A 17659-nucleotide genomic window follows, 5' to 3' on the forward strand; every position below is an offset into this window, starting at 1 on the left:
GCCTGGTGTTGGAAGATCCTCACTTGCCATGCATCAGTATTGCCCGGACCTCCAAAAACAAGCATTCATCTTTTCCATTGGGGAAATGGCTTGCAATAACAAGTTGGTGAAGATGAGAATTATACATGGTATTTATTTTTGGTTCATTTTTACATAGTCATTACTCCCTGTGGAGGATTCATTCCCAGTTCCACCCAAAACTATAGTTGAGAAATTTATTTACAATAAAGCAGTGAATGTGAATAATCACTTCAAGCCTACACAGATATTAGATGTACAAGTAACAGATATGAATATGCTTCAGGGAACTCAAGTGTTACTGTTCCATCAAATATACAAAACTAATTAGAACAATTAAATGTACGACAAAAAAAAAGATTTCCGTTGCCGGGACTTGAACCCGGGTCTCTCGGGTGAGAGCCGAGTATCCTAACCAACTAGACTACAACGGATTTGTTTACTAATATTAAGTTATTCTGTTTTACAAAGTTGTTTCACGTAAATGATCAGAAACAATCTTTCTAGCTCCCAAGATAAGGTTAAGGTCTGTGAATATTCTACCCCTCTCCAAACTTCATTTATGAGATAACACTAAATATGTAATTGTAGATTTATTTAGTCCTACACTTATGGACACTTGCTTCTTTAATTTTCAAGAATTCTAACTCTACCAGGCAATGCCTTAAGTAGATCAACTTTAACATTGGATATTGGCTACACTAGTTCTACAATGATATATCCTGTATGCACAGGCTGGCCAATTACATTTTAGTTAGCTTGCAAGAACAGTTTACCCAATTGACAAAAAAAAGGGAACAGTACTATTTTTTATTTTTTTTGTTAAGAATCAATCACTTTCAAATATATAACCATTCAACCCCCAAGACTTCCCATCTCAATTCATTACCACTTATTATATAACAGAGAAAGCAGACATCAGATGTCACATAGGAGTATCAAATAAGAAAGAAACCTAGAATGTAGCTCATATCATGCCATATTATGTAAATCATGTCTCAAGAACTTTTTCAGAATCTCTTATAAAATTAAAGGAAGGTTTCATGGATGATGTAAGAATCATGATTCACGCCACTCCAGTATCTGAAGATGCGAAAGTGATTGCCATCTTATACAATATTATCTACCCAAATAAAAAAAATGATAAGAGATTCAATAGAAAATCTGAAGTATACAATCCCACTTATCTAAAATCGACCAAGAATTTGGCTCAGATAATGTGAAAAGACACAGCAATGGTATAAGTTATGCTGGTTTGTTGTACTAAAAACACTCAAAACCTTGTTATCTGCAAGACGCAGCATAAGATTTGAGGCTAGAAACTATTAACTCTATTTACCGCATCAAAACAAATTTATACGGCAAAACCATGGTAGCAAAAATACTATTATCAGGCATGCTATCAACAAGTTACAAAATGGCTGTCCACGACAGTATCCTCTATCTCGTCCTGCTGAACCAGTACCACCTGCAATGTATCTCGCTTCATTCCACTCTTCAATGAATCTGTTATCGCTGACACCTGTCACATTTTTTGCAATCTCCCGACAAATTTCACACAATCTGCAGACAAATTATTACTGTTTAGGCTAAGTTACCCTTATTTCAGGAGTTGATAATAAAAATAAAAAATCATCTTAGCTAGCATTTCATGTGCAAGGAGTTGAGACATGGGTAATAATCATGTTGCTATCCTTCCGGAGTGCAAACCATCTATGGCATGTCATTCAAAATATATAGTTAACCCAATTTTGTCATAGACAATAAAGGATATCCTTTAGAGTTGGAAGCCAAGGGGAGACAAACATACGGATACTCAAGCGCACAAATTTATTCCCCGTGCATTGATGGCAGTATTGTTGAGAGCGAAACCTACAACTTCAAGGTGTGGAGAATCCACTGCAGTAATATCTAATATTTCCTCTTGTCCTGTTATTAGGCATATACAAGTCATATCCGCCAGTAGAGAAGACAGGATAAATTTCATTTTGAACAATTAAGTACAAAGCTTTCTGCTCTTGAAACACATGACTATTCTATGCTTCAATAGCTTGAGAAGAGGGGTTTACGGTTTAAAGGGCACTTCATTACAGGGAATTTGAAATTCCTATTTGACCTAACCTTTTAAAATAAGTGATAGAACCCAGAGAAATCATCCAGATATGCATCATCCAGCATTCTATGCTACCAAAGGGGAGGACAGCAGGCAGCACTAACACTAAAGCCAGAGAAAGTAATTTTCCTTGTTTTTTTTTGCTCTACTAATCAACATAATTCTCATGCAACATAAAATAACCTAGTAACTAAAACAGAAGAAGAAAAACTGAATCTTTGTGGCTGTTATGCAACACAATTCCAAACTCTGCACACCAAGACTTACTACCAATGCCATAATTTTGGCAAGGCAGTTACTTTTTGAACCTAATGGCCACCAATTCCAATAAAAACCAAGTTTTAACAAGACATAAGTACACACAGTATGTTAAATGCAAGCAAAAGAGCTAGAAATTGCACCTAAGGATGTGGCCTAGTGGTGAATGAAGTGGTTGAGAGCCATGAGGTCTCATGCTTAAATCCTAACGGAGACAAAAATAGTAGGTGATTCTTTCTATCGTTCCTAGCCTTGGTGGACAGAGTTAACTGATACCTATTGTAGGTGAGAGGTGGTAGGTATCCCCAGTGGTGGAGCCACATATAGTTGAGCCCCTCTCGGAAAATTACATTGTGTAGCTAGAATAAATTTTTTTTTTTACACTTCTTGGCTTCTACACGATTTTACTTCTTTATGTTTTGACACACCTTAGTCGATATTTTGGTTCCCCCACTGGTCTCCAGTGAACATAAGATTAAAGCATACAGATATTATCATCAGTCAAATAACAATTGAAGTAAACAATGACAAGTAAAGACAAGAAAAAGGGGAGAAAAGTTAAATTTACCTATTTCCTTTAAGCTTAAACCAAGTTTCTGCACAATGAGAATGAACAAATCCAAGCTCTCCTTTACACCCACAACCAATCTCAATCAAATCCACAAATTTCTTCCCACTTTCATATGTATCCAAATGGCATATCCTACACACCTTTTCGAAATCATCAACAATCAAATTCTCCCCCAATTTTCCATCCCCAATACCATACTTCACATCAATCACACTTGAAAAACTCTCTTTCTTCAAATCCTTCCTTTTCACCTCATTCCCACCAATCCCAGAATCCCTTTTTTCATCCAATCTGATTGTAATTACTGTCTCTACAACTCTCTGATTCTGAGTATCGATCTCCTTATCCATAACTTTTTCGTTAATCTTTCGCAAAATCTCATTCAAAATACTTCAAGAAAACAACACCAATCAATCAAATAACGAAAAGGGCAAATAAATCGGCAAGAAATTAAGATAAGATTAATTGAAGTTCAAAGGATTTAGTGGGCCAATTTGGGAAGTGAGAAAATAGAGATAAGAAGGTAAAGATCCATACAAATAGTATAAAAGAACAACGGTTTTGTGAATCTATGAAAATAGTTTAGCTATGAAAATTTCCAAGTTCCCTACATTGGTGTCAACCGATTTGTACTCTTCTGCATATATATATACGTGCTGGTTTAACTGGTCGATAGGGTTGACAAAGCAGTAAACTTTTTTCGAGTGGATTCACTAGGGCCCGTTTGGATACCGGAATTATGACCTTGTAAAATTTATAAATAAAAATTATTTTTTAAAGTGAAAAATAATAATTAAAAATTGGAGTTTTTTTTTTAACTTTATGTGCGTAATTTAGAGTGAAGAAGCGAAAATATTACTCTTATTTTGTTATTTTTATGGATAAATGTGTTTTCCAAAGTTCAACTCTAGAAAAAAGTGAAATTTTTTCATGGCCTAACTCCTTCTAAATTTCTCCAATCTTCGAACAAAACTTTAATTTCAAATCATGATTTCATTGCAGGTACAACCATGGCCTTAATAAAAGCCAAGGGAAATCCATTAATTATTTTTTCAACACTTTAAGTTATATACTAAATTAAAGATGTACATGATTCTCTTTTTTCCTTTTTAAATTGGGGATACGGGGAAGAGGATTATAAGGTAGGGAATGCACCTTCACAACAAGGTCAAAGTTTAAGTAGTCGAGCTATTAAATTCCTTATACAACGTCAAAGTTCAAGTAGTCAACGGAATCTTCATTAATTTTAATTTATTTAGTGATATTTTATCGCAATTTTTTTTAAAAAAAAATTAATTTTAAACATGTCATTAGAGATATAAAGGCAAAATGAGAAATTAAAGCTAATGAACAAATATTTATTCATAATCAAACAAATGTAGGAAACAATGGGAGTGTCATAACTAATATACTCCAATCTCATCTTTACTACAATTTGAAAATTGATACTGGACTCCTAACAGAGTACTTGCCTGAAGACCAATTTATGTATCCTTGTGAAGAATCTGTTGAAGTTGAGCGCTTAAATGTTACTTCATAGGACAACTTCTGGTTCAAAGCTGAAAATTTCAATATACTAGGTTTAATACTCAACACGACGCCTTCAACTCCAATTACTTCAACTGTGTAAGTCGAATTAGCCTCACCAACATTAATAACGGTCCTTGTGTACGTTTGAGCACTTGATCCAAGATCAATTGAAAATGAAGGATAGTTCAACTCTGCTTCAGCTATGCTCGACGTGCAATGTACCTTCTTATTCACAATGGTACTAACTTGTTGATCAGTGTACTTTAGGCCGCATAAGTAAGGCACATAATCTTGGGGTTGGATGTCATAAACTAGGCCCGGATCATTTGCCTTTGATGGGTTTACATGCCCTGATCCAATTGTAAGTAGATCAGCAGGGTTGAGTTTTTCATCCTGAATCGGATTGTTGCCAAGGTTCACTAAATCAGCAGTCGTCATGATTGCAGACTTAATTGCAGCTGGAGACCAATCGGGATGTGCACTCTTTAACAATGCTGCTACTCCTGCAAGGTGAGGGCAAGACATCGACGTACCAGAAATAATGTTGAATGTTGATGTAGCAGATGGTATCACCCCTGCAGGGGGTTTGATCCATGCCGCAAGGATGTTCACTCCAGGCCCAATGATGTCAGGCTTTAATATGCCTTGACTTATGGTATATGGTCCCCTAGAAGAGAAGGAAGCAACTACTGGTGCGTGCTTGTCTCCAATTCTTGTTCCCTTGAATGATATTGTTGCAACGGGGGTTGATGTTGATTTTATGTATTCTATGATCTTTAGTCCGTCGAGGTAACTAACATGTGTGGCAGGAAGGACATGAACAGTTACAAATGTTGTATAGCCTTGCTCTTCTTCGTTCTTGAGAATCATGGCAGCGCCACCAGCTTTTTTCACTTCTTGTCCTATTTCGATTCCAGACAAGCTACCCATGGCTCCACACAACACTATTTTACCCCTGACATCAATGCTAGCCAATGACTCACAATCACCACCATTTATGAGGGGCAATAATTTTTTTGAGATGTTTGTTGATTGAAAGGCTGATTCACCCTCATATTCAGCTCCATTACCCAAAACAGCTACCGCACTGATCTTTCTATCTGTTGAACTAGCACCAACAGTTAGAATCCATGGGGATCCATTCTCTACAGTAGCACTAGATGGTCCACTATTTCCAGCTGAGCAACTTACAAAAATCCCCTTTTCAATTGCTCTATACGCTCCAATTGCCATGATTTCTTCATAAGGAGGTACAGCTGTTGCTCCAATGGAAATGGAGATCACATCCACCCCGTCTTCAATGGCAGCATCATAACCGGCTAAGATAAAAACTTCTGGACAACCATCGGTATCACAGACTCTGTACATGGCCACATGAGCACCGGGTGCAATACCAACAGCAGTGCCATTAGCATTACCAAGAAAATTGGCACCAACTACAAAGTTTCCAGCGGCTGTACTTGAAGTATGTGTCCCATGTCCATCTCCATCCAAAGGTGACTTAGCCGTCTTCACAAGGTTTCGTGCTCCAATAAGCTTGTTGTTACAAGCTTTGTAATTGAACTCACATTTGCCTTTCCATTTAGCAGGGGGAGGAGGCATTCCGTGATCGTTGAATGAAGGATGTTTTGGATTTATTCCAGAGTCTAATAAACCAATAATCACACCTTTACCAGAATTTGAGGCATTCCACAAGCCAACATTCTGGTGCAACCCAAGGAAATTTGGACTGTGTGTGGTATGCAACTGTAGCACTCTTTGGGGACGCGCGGATACGAATCCTGGTTGTTTTTCCATCATTTTCACTTCATCTGATGACAACATTGCAGCAAATCCATTAAACACATGACGATAAGAATAAATAATGCGCGATGAAAGATCAGAATTTGCTGAAGTTGTAGGCAAAAATGATTGATGCCAGAGGTATAAATCTTTTGAATCAGAGAAAACAAAATCATCAGGCAACTCAAGCTGCACAATGTAAGTTTCTAAATCATTTTGATAAGTAAAATGATCAGCAAAAGTACTTTTTGATGAATGAAGAAATATAACAATGCAAAAAAAGATTGAAACGAATTTGAGATCCATGTTTTTTTTTTTTTTTTGTGATTATCACATTGAGCAAGATGTGCATTATATAGTATTAAGAGAGTTAGCCTATTCAATAAATATATACAGCTTCCTTAAATAAACATTCCACTGCCTATGTGCTTTCATACTAAATCTCTTAATATAGTGTTTTTTTTTATGAAGATCAATTTAAGATTTATGTATTTTCCAAATTTGGATCAATTTACATTACCCTTTAAACTTGTTACTTGTAATGTAAACACTCAAAGTTTCTTCCTTTTATGTTCATGTCTAAATGTGATTTAATTTGATCATGCATTAATATGGACAGTAAATCAATTTTTCAATTAAATATCCATATTAGCCTATTCAAAAATTGCAAAATAAGAAGAATATACCGTACTAATTTATTGCTGAGGACAGGCTCAAACCAGGAACGAGTTTTAAAAGTACAAGGGTTATTTGTTAACATGAGTTCTATTTATATATTTAGCATAATAATAACTTTATTCCCACTAATTTATATTTTTTAGAGTTAATCATTAGTGATAATTATATAGTTAAGCCGCTAAAAAAGATCCTTACGGTGGAAATTAGTAAAAATACAAAAGAGAAGCATATTAAGGAATGCAACAGACTCAAAGTTTTCCTCCCATTTTAAAATCTAAATATTTCCTTTCTTTGTAGTAATATATTTTATACTAATCTTATTTATAGCTTTTTAGTCAGTATATTAATTATGAATTACGATTAGAGTAATTATTTTCCTAATCAAAGTCTTATTTGAATAGGCTAATTAATATAGAGATATTTGACAGATAATTGAATTGCTTACCATAAAAAATATGGTATACAAAAGGAGGCAAATTCATAGAATTATACTATAGTAAGTTTATAAGGTAAGTAATTGAATCATTGATCCAAATTTTGGGACATCCATTAAAAGGCTGACATATTTGGCAAAAAATTGATTTAGTGACCTAAGAAATAAGATAATATATCTTAGATGAACATTCCATTATTCACTCTTTTCGCAAAAGTCAATTTGCTTTAATATTTTTTTACTCTAAAGTCATTCAACATAAACTTTTTTTTCAAGTCAGTTAACTTTAATTTTTAACTCAGAAGTCACTTAACTTTGATTTTTAACTCAAAAGTCACTTAATTTATTTAATTAATTTCTAAAATTAAAATTTGATGACATGAAATTTTTATTTTTAACCAAAATTTTAAAAAATAGAAAAATATTTATTTATACCATACTAAAAAAAATATTGACCTTATTATTTTACGCTTATTCTCCTAAAAAGAATTTATAATAACTTTCTCTCCCAAAGACCAGTATTTATGGCCATCATTTGTTTATTTCTCTGCTCTTTTTTTCAATTTTTATGATCATGTCCATGGCTTTTCTTTCTGACTCTTCCCAATTCTGAAAAACCCAAGATACCTTTTTCAAGACTTCATTAGTTTTTGAATCTTGATATAGTATTCCGTCTTGTTGTTTTTTGAACTATTTGGTAAGAATCCTTTTAGGTCTGATTATTAAAAAAAAATCATAAATTTTATGTATGGGTGTTCAGGGGTTGAGGTTTTGATAACTGTTAAAGATGATTCTCAATTGTATTTAATTCATCACGTGAATACATCAATATATATACATGAGTTTCTGGAGAATAGGACTTCAAAGTTGTCACGGCTAAGGACTCCTAATCTGAATACAATTACACGACTTCTTCTAAAGTGATTCCTAACAATCAGTAAATAAATACAAATAGACTTCCACTCAAACTCCTACGTGACATTATCTTTACAATAACTAAGAATTTTTTTGGAATTGTTAAAGGGGTAACTATTGAGTTAAAAATTAAAGTTTAGTGATTTTTTGAGAAAAAAGTGGTGACTTTTGAGTTAAAAAAAAATTAGACTTTTTAGAAAAAAAAAATCATCGTTAATTAACCATCTAAGATATTAATCTCCATTAAATATGGTCCAATCTAATTACATATAACGGAAGAAAATTTCGAGTGGTCATACTTATAATAATAAGTTGGTACACTGTAATTACTGTAATTTGATCCAACTTTGGAACATTTGATTACACATCACATATTGATTTGAGCTTCATCAGAAAAGCACTATATATACACATCTTGCTAACTGTGTTAGTCACCTAAAAAACATGGATCTGAAATTCATTTCAATCTTTTTTTGGGTTTTCCTGTTTCATTCATCAAAAACATTTGGTGACCATCTTACTAATCGAAGCGATCTAGATACTTACATAGTCCAACTTGGGTTTCCTGATGATATATTTTTATCTGATTCAAATGATTTACACCTCTGGCATCAGTCATTTTTGCCTACAACTTCAGCAAATTCTGATCTTTCATCGCGCATTATTTATTCTTATCGCCATGTATTTCATGGATTTGCTGCTTTGCTGTCATCGGATGAAGTGAAAGAAATGGAATTGAAACCAGGATTTGTGTCTGCACGTCCCCAAAGGGTACTGGAGTTGGATACCACACACACTCCAAGTTTCCTAGGGTTGCACCAGAATGTTGGCTTGTGGAATGTTTCAAATTCTGGTAAAGGTGTGATTATTGGTTTGCTAGATTCTGGAATAACTCCAAAACATCCTTCATTCAACGACAACGGAATGCCTCCTCCCCCTGCCAAATGGAAAGGCAAATGTGAATTCAATTCCAAAACTTGTAACAACAAGCTTATTGGAGCACGGAACTTTGTGACGACGTCTACATCACCTTTGGATGTAGAAGGACACGGGACACATACTTCAAGCACAGCCGCTGGAAACTTTGTGGATGGTGCCAATTTGCTTGGTAATGCTAATGGCACTGCTGTTGGCATTGCACCCCGTGCTCATTTGGCCATGTACAGAGTCTGTGATGATGGTGTTTGTCAGGAATCCTATATCTTAGCTGGTCTTGATGCTGCCATTGAAGACGGTGTGGATGTTCTTTCTATTTCCCTTGGAGGAATGCCTGTTCCTTTTTATGATGATGCTCTAGCAATTGGTGCATATAGCGCGATTCAGAAGGGGATTTTTGTTAGTTGCTCAGCAGGAAATAAAGGACCGGCTGTTGGTACTTTAAAGAATGGAGCTCCGTGGATTCTCACTGTTGCTGCTACTACAACTGATAGAAAGATAAGAGCGGTAGCAGTTTTAGGCAATGGAGCTAAATATGTGGGCGAATCTGCCTATCAACCAACAAATTTTTCAGGTAAATGGTTGCCACTCGTAAATGCTAACGATTGTGAATCGTTGTCTACAATTGATGTTAAGGGTAAAATAGTGTTGTGTGATACCAGTGGTGATTTGTCAAGAATCGAAAAAGGAGAAGCAGTGAAAAATGCTGGTGGCACCGCCATGATACTCATGACCGAAAAAAAACGTGGCTATACAACAATTGCAGATGTTCATGTCCTTCCCGCAACACATGTCAGTTATTTTAACGGACTAAAGATCATAAACTATATGAAATCAACATCATCCCCTGTTGCAACAATATCATTCAAAGGAACAGAATTCGGAAACAAACATGTGCCAACAGTTGCTTCCTTTTCTTCTAGGGGACCATTTTCGCCAAGTCCAGGCATATTAAAGCCCGATATTAGTGGACCTGGAGTCAATATCCTTGCAGCATGGCCAACCTCTGTAGGAGAAATGATAGCATCTGCTACATCATCGACGTTTAACATCATTTCTGGAACGTCGATGGCTTGCCCTCACCTTGCAGGAGTAGCAGCATTGTTAAAGAGCGCACATCCTGATTGGTCTCCAGCTGCAATTAAATCTGCAATCATGACCACTGCGGATATCATCAATCTTAAAAAACATCCAATAGAGGACGAAAGACTCAATCCTGCTAATCTATTTACAATCGGATCAGGAAACGTGAACCCATCAAGAGCAAGTGATCCAGGACTCATTTATGACATTCACCCCGAGGATTACGTGCCCTATTTATGTGGCTTGAAATACACGGATCAACAAGTTAGTTCAATTGTGAGAAGGAAGGTACATTGTACATCGAGTATAGCTGAGGCAGAGTTGAATTACCCTTCGTTTTCTATTAGTTCGAAATCAGGGGCTCAAACATATACAAGGACTGTGACTAATGTCGGAAAAGCTAATTCAACTTACATAGTTGAAGTGTGTGGACTCGACGGTGTTAAGGTAGCTGTTAATCCAATCACCTTGAAGTTTTCAGCGTTGAATCAAAAGGCGTCATATAATGTAACTGTTAAGCATTTAAAGCATAGATCACATTCCCAAGGATACATAACATGGTCTTCTGGTAGGTACTCTGTTAGAAGTCCAATACAAATATTCCCGCATAGCATTTTAAAGATGTAAATGGCTTTGTCACAAGAAATGACTTCTCCATCATTTATTAAACAAATCCTTCAGTGTTCTTATATCTTATTATGATTCTTCTGTGTTTTATTAGGAAAATATATTTTGGACTGGTTTAGAGTCGCCACTTAATTTTTTAAGAAAAATCAAGAAAACTATTTTTTCAATCGATTAAACAGGGAATCAATTTGAAAATATAAGGGGGTTCGGGGTTCATATTAGTGTTCTAGGAAGGGTTTTAAAGCACCTAGAACACCCGCTAATGCGGTTATCCGACAATTAATCATTTGGCTAAAGTAGTTTTAACTTGGCTTGACTTGCAAAAGTGAACTATTCTTATAGTTAGAACTATTTTAAAGGGGAAAAGGGGAAATATTTAAATATTATCTAAGTGAGCTATCTTACAAAATTATTTGTTTAAGTCTTGTTAAGAAACAACTGGTTTGTTAAATCGTTAAAGACAAAATATGCGTCTTTTGGGGATTTGAACTCTTCGACCCTAAGATTAATGACAAATACTGGCAAGCAAAATAAACACAGTAAAGTAAAGAGGGAAAGGAGGTTGGGCCCAAATCTGGTTTCCTGTCCGCCTGGACCAATACTTGGGCCCATTTTCGCTTTGGGCTTTTGGCCCACTTGAGTCACCAACACCTGTCCTGAACTAACAAGTATAATAAATAAATGGGCTTAGGCCCAAAATAACAAAATACGATCCCCAAAATTAAGAGTGGGCCTTTGGCCCGATCTTTTAAATCTCCTCCGCTTTTGCGTTTTTCCACCTTCGAGACCTGTTCGTCGATTTTTATAGGCCGGTAGACTCGAATAAGGGATTGGGCCTCCCTGGGCCAATGAGAAAATGCAAGGTAGAGTCCATGAGGACTCGGGAAGATTTCACATGCAACGAGAAAATGAGAAAAAAAATAAATTAGTATCCAATAATAATAAGATATTTCGAACCTTAGCTCTAAACGATAACATGATTCATCGATAGTAAATAGCAATGTATCCAAGGGAACATACTCAAACATATTTCAAGTACTAGACGATGGCGAACCCGTGCAAGCACGGGTACTACAAAAATATATATTAATTTAATAACATAGATGAGTATAAACTAACGGATTGAACATTATCTTTTATAATTGAAACGAAGGGTTCAATTTACCTCCATTAAAAGAGGTTTTTTTTATTCCCTATCTCTATCCATATTTATTTTATTTTATTTTATTTTATTTTTATTTTTTAAAAAAAGAACATATTATCATATGATTGGAGTATGCATATCACCATATAAAAAGGTAAGAAGGTTAACAATAAATTAATATGATTAAGTCCAATAGACTTTTTATAAATTAATGTACATAGTTTTCAAAAAAAAAAAAAGTCACGTAATTTAAATAAGGAGGTAGTTCACTATTCCCTTTATTTCAAATACTTGTCGTAATTTTTTAAAAAAAAATTAAATCAGATTAAAATAAGTTAATATTTAAATTTTAAAACAGAGATATTCAAAACATATATAAAAAGTACTATTTAAACACAAAAAAAACACTCTAAACGATTAGTCAAAATGCATTTTAAATATTCTAGAATGGTTTATTATTATGACTTGTTATATATATATATATATATATATATATATATATATATATATATATTTTATTTTAAATACGTAAATTTTACTATTATTATTATTACAAATTTTATGTCAAAATTTATTAAAAATTAACTCTCCAAATTCAAGAGGTGCCACATAAATTAGAACCAAAGGGAGATTATTTGCAAAAATATGGAAGGATTAAAGACCTAAAGCAGCACTTAATGAAAAGACAAACATCATAAAAATTAGATAATTACACTAATCACACATGTCAATATCCAAATCTTTACTCACTCTTCTAACACTAACATAAAACAAAATGAATAAATTGAAATTAAATAATATAGCAATCAATTGGCAATAGATGAATTGATAATGGCATAAGAAGGCAAAATAACTACTGTTCATTTGGCGAACAAATAGCACGGTAAATAACAAGAATCAACAAATAGGCAATTAAGATTTCAACAACTTGAGAACAACCAATTACTGACTCAGTTTAACTCGACTTTAGCTAGCAAGAAAAAGTTTAAAAAATAGTTAACTCTATGCACAAGATAGCAAGCCTATATATCAAACATTATTAAAGACCAGATTCTAGAAATACAATGGCTAGCACTGATTCCCAAAGAGGAAACACCATAAACAAAAGTTTAGCAGCAAACTACTCAATTACACTATTTTATTTCCAAGATAAATGGAATTCTCCTCATAATAGGTTGGAAAAATAAGTAAACTAGCTTAAGAGATTCAAAATTTAAACCGTGACTCGGAGCCGACAAAATGAGATGAACAGAGGCTATTTTAGGAGAAGAAGGAGAAAGCAACCCAGGCTGGACAGATACATACAGGAACAGAAAAGCTCATGCATCAAAGACAACTAAATAAGCAGATTTGTGAAAGTATTAAGAACACATCATTTGGAAAAGGAGGAAGCCAACGTATTATCAATCACCTTTTGAGCCGAAACAATTCTAACACATAAAAGGTTTGACGCACATTTAGAATTAAACCAACAACAAGCTTATAAACCGAGTTAAAACGAGACCAAGGTGAGTCACAGGCATGATATCACGATTTGAAGATGCGAAAAGTACATGAACAGTATTCGAGTTAAGAACATAGATAAGCACTATGGAATTAGACTAGCGTTGGTGAGAGCCTATAACGATGAATCAGCCAACAAGGAAGAAAACCGAACCAACGAGTGAACAATGAAGAAACAAACTATATAGCTTAATGCCTTCGAAGTCGAAGCTAAATGAACCTCAAAGAATTTCGCTAATATTTACTTCATGTTCACGGTATCAAGAACTCACAAGAGAAACGAAACTGAAAGCAAAGTCTAAAACGGAGAAATCGACTAATCCTAATAACTGAACTCCGCTAGATATCGAATACATAACCCATACTATATAGAAACGTAAGGCGAGGGGACGAGATTACCTCTTTTCGGGCAGCAAACTGAGAACTTGAGCAGAGCAAAACTTTCTACCACCAATAACAGAGAACTCCAATGAAGGCTTGAACCTCCCTAAGCACCGAACCCCGAAAAGTTATTATCGTTCTGGAATCTACTTATATTTTGCCTACTGTTCTTTGTGAACTTTTAATTCCTTTCTTGTGTATTTTTTTTTTTCTTTCACTGTCTCTCTTTGCAAAAAAAAAATTCGACTCGAAATCCCCCCCTTTTTACAATGAATAAGGAGGAATATATAGAAGAAAACTAGGGTTCGGATTTTTTGGGGGGAAAGAGGCTGATTTTCGGATTCAAAGGGCCAATTCAAAATTCAAAGTCTTTCACCCTTCAAGCTAAACAACTTTTCCTTGCAATTTCTGCCTATTCCGAATGAGGAAGGGCGAATCAACGCTTTAGATTGACTCACTCGTCCTTGTGCTTGACGTGGCATCATCTCGCACTAGTGAGGACGAGATTGCAGCTGAAATCGCAGAAAAACTTTGCAAGAACAGTACTCAGACTGAGGAAGGAGACATTGGAATTTACTTTCCGTCTATTTGACGTCGTGTCCTCGTCGTTTCCGAGTTTTACCGTTGGAGTTGGACATCGTCTCTTGCTCCGTGTACTGTTGTTGTCGACGCCGTGGGATTAGGAGAACGTTGTTGCTTTGAATTGTCATTTGCCAGCTACTGTTGCTGGGTTACTTTTGTTATTGAATGAGGATTTGGGCCGGGTTATGGGTTAAGGGGAACGGAGTGGGCTGGGAGGAATTAAAGTATTGGGTTGGTTGGGAATTTGGGTTTTAAAATGGGCTGGAAGGTTTGCTGGNCCAGCTACTGTTGCTGGGCTACTTTTGTTATTGAATGAGGATTTGGGCCGGGTTATGGGTTAAGGGGAATGGAGTGGGCTGGGAGGAATTAAAGTATTGGGTTGGTTGGGAATTTGGGTTTAAAAATGGGCTGGAAGGTTTGCTGGCATGTCAATTGAAATTGGGAAAAGGCCAAAATGCTATCCCTTAAGGTGGATTGAAGAAAAGTTATATTTGGCTACAATCTCAATAGAAATTAATTAACAAATTAGCCAAATGGATTAAAGGGGTAATCAAAAGGAGTTAAATTTAGAAGATTCGTCTAGAATTCAAATAGGAAGAATTAATATAATTAATTATGAGCTTTTTAATCTTAACGAAATAAAATAACCAATTTAACCATAAACTAATCGATTTACCTATAAACTTGTTAATTCAAAATTAAAACCATAATTCAAACTAGAACTAAATTAATAAAATATTTATTTTAACAAGGTAAAAATCTTTTGGTATGATTTTTCAAACGTTTATAAAATATACTAACTACGTATATAATTATATGAAATATATTTATCATTTAAAATACAATAAAAACCGACTGAAATTACTTAAAATAACCTTGAAACTATTTGCATTTTATGAAGCCAATTATTCTAAGTCGTTTGAAAATTAGAAAGCTCAAAAACTAATTATTATTGGGGAGGGTCAAAATTGGGTGTCAACATTCTGCAAAGGCATTTTCTTTATACTAGTAGTGTGCGATAGTGAAAAACTTAAGTAACTTATATATTTTTGTGTTATACATCTGAACTTAACTCTGTATTTACTTAGATATTTAGATGACGAAAAAAAAAATCGTTAGAATAATTTTTTAAAAGGATAAATTGATAGCTATGACGTTCTAAGTCAACCAACCATTTTGATGGTCGTTGAATAATTGGGCAGTAGAACACTTGAAAATTACCTACTTGTGTTCATAATAAAAATAGATCCAAACTTTTCAATAAAATACAAAAGACGAACAATGTTCAGTCAACAAAAAGGGCACAACTTCCTGAGTATATGTGTAAAAGTCATATCCCATTGGAGACGAGGGATAAATAAAGGTCAATTCATTATTTAACTTGTAACAATGTTACGTATTAACGCGTTAAAAGTTTATTTCTTGACATGCTTTCTTTTTCTAGAGTATGGTCTGGAACTGGAAGGCCTTATATCCAAGAGGTCTGACGTTTATAGTTTTGGCATCATGTTGCTTGAAACTTTTACTAAGAAGAAACCTAGTGATGAAATGTTCGTGGGGAATTTGAGTTTGAGAAGCTTCGTGCATAGTTCACTTCAACATGAGCTGAACCAAATCGTAGATACTGACTTACTAACACTAGATGAAGAGAAGTTAAGTCAAAAGCTGCAATGTGTATCATCCATCATGGAGTTAGCCATGAATTGCACAGCTAATATTCCAATGTAAAGGATGAACATGACTGATGTTGTAGCAGCATTGAAAAAGATCAAACAGGCCCTTTCTTCCTGTTACCGAACGACCTAATGACATCTACAGCAGGTACTTTCTGTATGTACCATATAACAACAATTAGTAGTAGTTGTTCCTCCATTTTGGAATACACTCTGATATTGTACATGTTTAATCTGTTTAGATGGAAGACATTACTATTGGTCTCTTGGTTGCTGCCAATTTTCTGCTCTTGCAATGTGATCTATGTATTTTGAGCTGTACACATTTGAATTGATATGTTAAAAACTGATATTCAGAAGTTAGCTCAGTGCCTGTTTTGTACAAAGCAAATGAAATGGTCCAGTGGTGTTAAATTTTGGGAACTAATTAAAGGTTGAATTGCTATAGCTCCTAGTTTATTTCATTTAATATATGCACATAATTCTTAGCCTTAAGATTCACAGAAATATAAAGGACAACTCGGTACACTACCTTTCGTTATGTGTGGGATTTGAGGGTCAAATCACAAAAATCTATTGTACACAATCTTATCCTATATTTCTGCAAGAGGAATATAGAAGGTGCTAAAAATGCTGCCTAAAACATGGCCAAGATAGCTCTTTGGTCCAAGAGTAGTTAATATTGTTTGGTCAAGTTTTTGGGAAGTCAAATGTTTTTATTTTCTGTTAGAAAATGCTTTATTTAATATTTTTTAAAAAAAGAATTGTTTGACCAAAGTTGTTTGGAGAAAATAAATTGTTTCTCACTGAAAAGTATTTTTTTGAAAATACATTTTTCAAATGTTTGGTAGGTGTTTGAATTGATACAAGTTATTTGATTCTCTTAACGTCATTATTTTAATAGTATAAATTACTAAGGACTCCTTTTATACTCGGGAAAAACTTGGAGAAAATTTGAGAAACTTGAGAAGTGGTGTTTGGTCATATAACTTGGCAAATATATTTGTTAGGTATCCCAAGTTTCCAAATAATAGAAAAAACTATTATTTGAGTCAAGTTCTAAAATTTGAGAAATCAAACATTTTTATTTTCATATAAAAAATGCTTTATTTTTTATTTATTTTTTGTAAAAAAGAGTTGTTTGACAAAAAAAATTTAGAAAAAATAAATTGTTTCTCTTTTTTTGAAAACACATTTCTCAAAAGTTTGGTAGGGTTATAAATTTGCTTGAATTACTACAAGTTATTTGATTCTCTTAACGTCACTATTTTAATTGTATAGATTATTAAGCTATTTTATTCTAGGAAAATGGAAGTGCCGGAGAAATTCAATTTCAAAATATCTTATTTAATTTTAGTTTAAATTGTCTTATTAGTACTCTGAGATTGTTTCAGGTAGGTCATTTATTTTAATTTGTTTATTCTATTTTCTT

The 17659-nt window shown here is 34.3% G+C and overlaps 2 protein-coding genes and 1 non-coding gene across 3 annotated transcripts; all 3 read right to left on the reverse strand.

Moving 5' to 3' along the window:
• Positions 1–379: 379 nt before the first annotated feature.
• On the reverse strand, positions 380–452 carry TRNAE-CUC (transfer RNA glutamic acid (anticodon CUC)). Its single transcript has one exon. It is a non-coding gene; the product is annotated as a tRNA-Glu (tRNA).
• Positions 453–1183: 731 nt separating this feature from the next.
• Positions 1184–3561, reverse strand: LOC125849482 (uncharacterized). The gene is made up of 2 exons (XM_049529569.1): positions 2958–3561; positions 1184–1581 (listed from the first exon to the last, which is right to left on the reverse strand). The coding sequence occupies exons 1-2, from the start codon at positions 3308–3310 to the stop codon at positions 1362–1364; spliced, it is 573 nt and encodes a 190-aa protein (XP_049385526.1). The 5' UTR covers positions 3311–3561; the 3' UTR covers positions 1184–1361.
• An 827-nt stretch (positions 3562–4388) lies between these two features.
• LOC125847359 (subtilisin-like protease) lies at positions 4389–16454 on the reverse strand. The gene is made up of 7 exons (XM_049526993.1): positions 16349–16454; positions 10318–10381; positions 10074–10221; positions 9894–9983; positions 9662–9785; positions 9118–9235; positions 4389–6516 (listed from the first exon to the last, which is right to left on the reverse strand). The coding sequence occupies exons 1-7, from the start codon at positions 16452–16454 to the stop codon at positions 4389–4391; spliced, it is 2778 nt and encodes a 925-aa protein (XP_049382950.1).
• Between the last annotated feature and the right edge of the window lie 1205 nt (positions 16455–17659).

Source organism: Solanum stenotomum, chromosome 12 (genome assembly GCF_019186545.1).
Source record: "Solanum stenotomum isolate F172 chromosome 12, ASM1918654v1, whole genome shotgun sequence".
NCBI classification, from domain to species: Eukaryota; Viridiplantae; Streptophyta; class Magnoliopsida; order Solanales; family Solanaceae; genus Solanum; species Solanum stenotomum.

Coding starts and splice junctions, on each gene's coding strand:
- LOC125849482 (XM_049529569.1), bottom strand. CDS start 3,310: ATGGATAAGGAGATCGATACTCAGAATCAGAGAGTTGTAGAGACAGTA. Junction 1,582..2,957: donor TTTAAGCTTAAAGGAAATAG/GTAAATTTAACT, acceptor ATTTGTCTGCAG/ATTGTGTGAAATTTGTCGGG.
- LOC125847359 (XM_049526993.1), bottom strand. CDS start 16,454: ATGTACAATATCAGAGTGTATTCCAAAATGGAGGAACAACTACTACTA. Junction 9,984..10,073: donor TTGTTGCAACAGGGGATGAT/GTTGATTTCATA, acceptor ATTGTTGTATAG/CCACGTTTTTTTTCGGTCAT. Junction 6,517..9,117: donor TTCCACAAGCCAACATTCTG/GTGCAACCCTAG, acceptor TTCATCAAAAAG/TACTTTTGCTGATCATTTTA.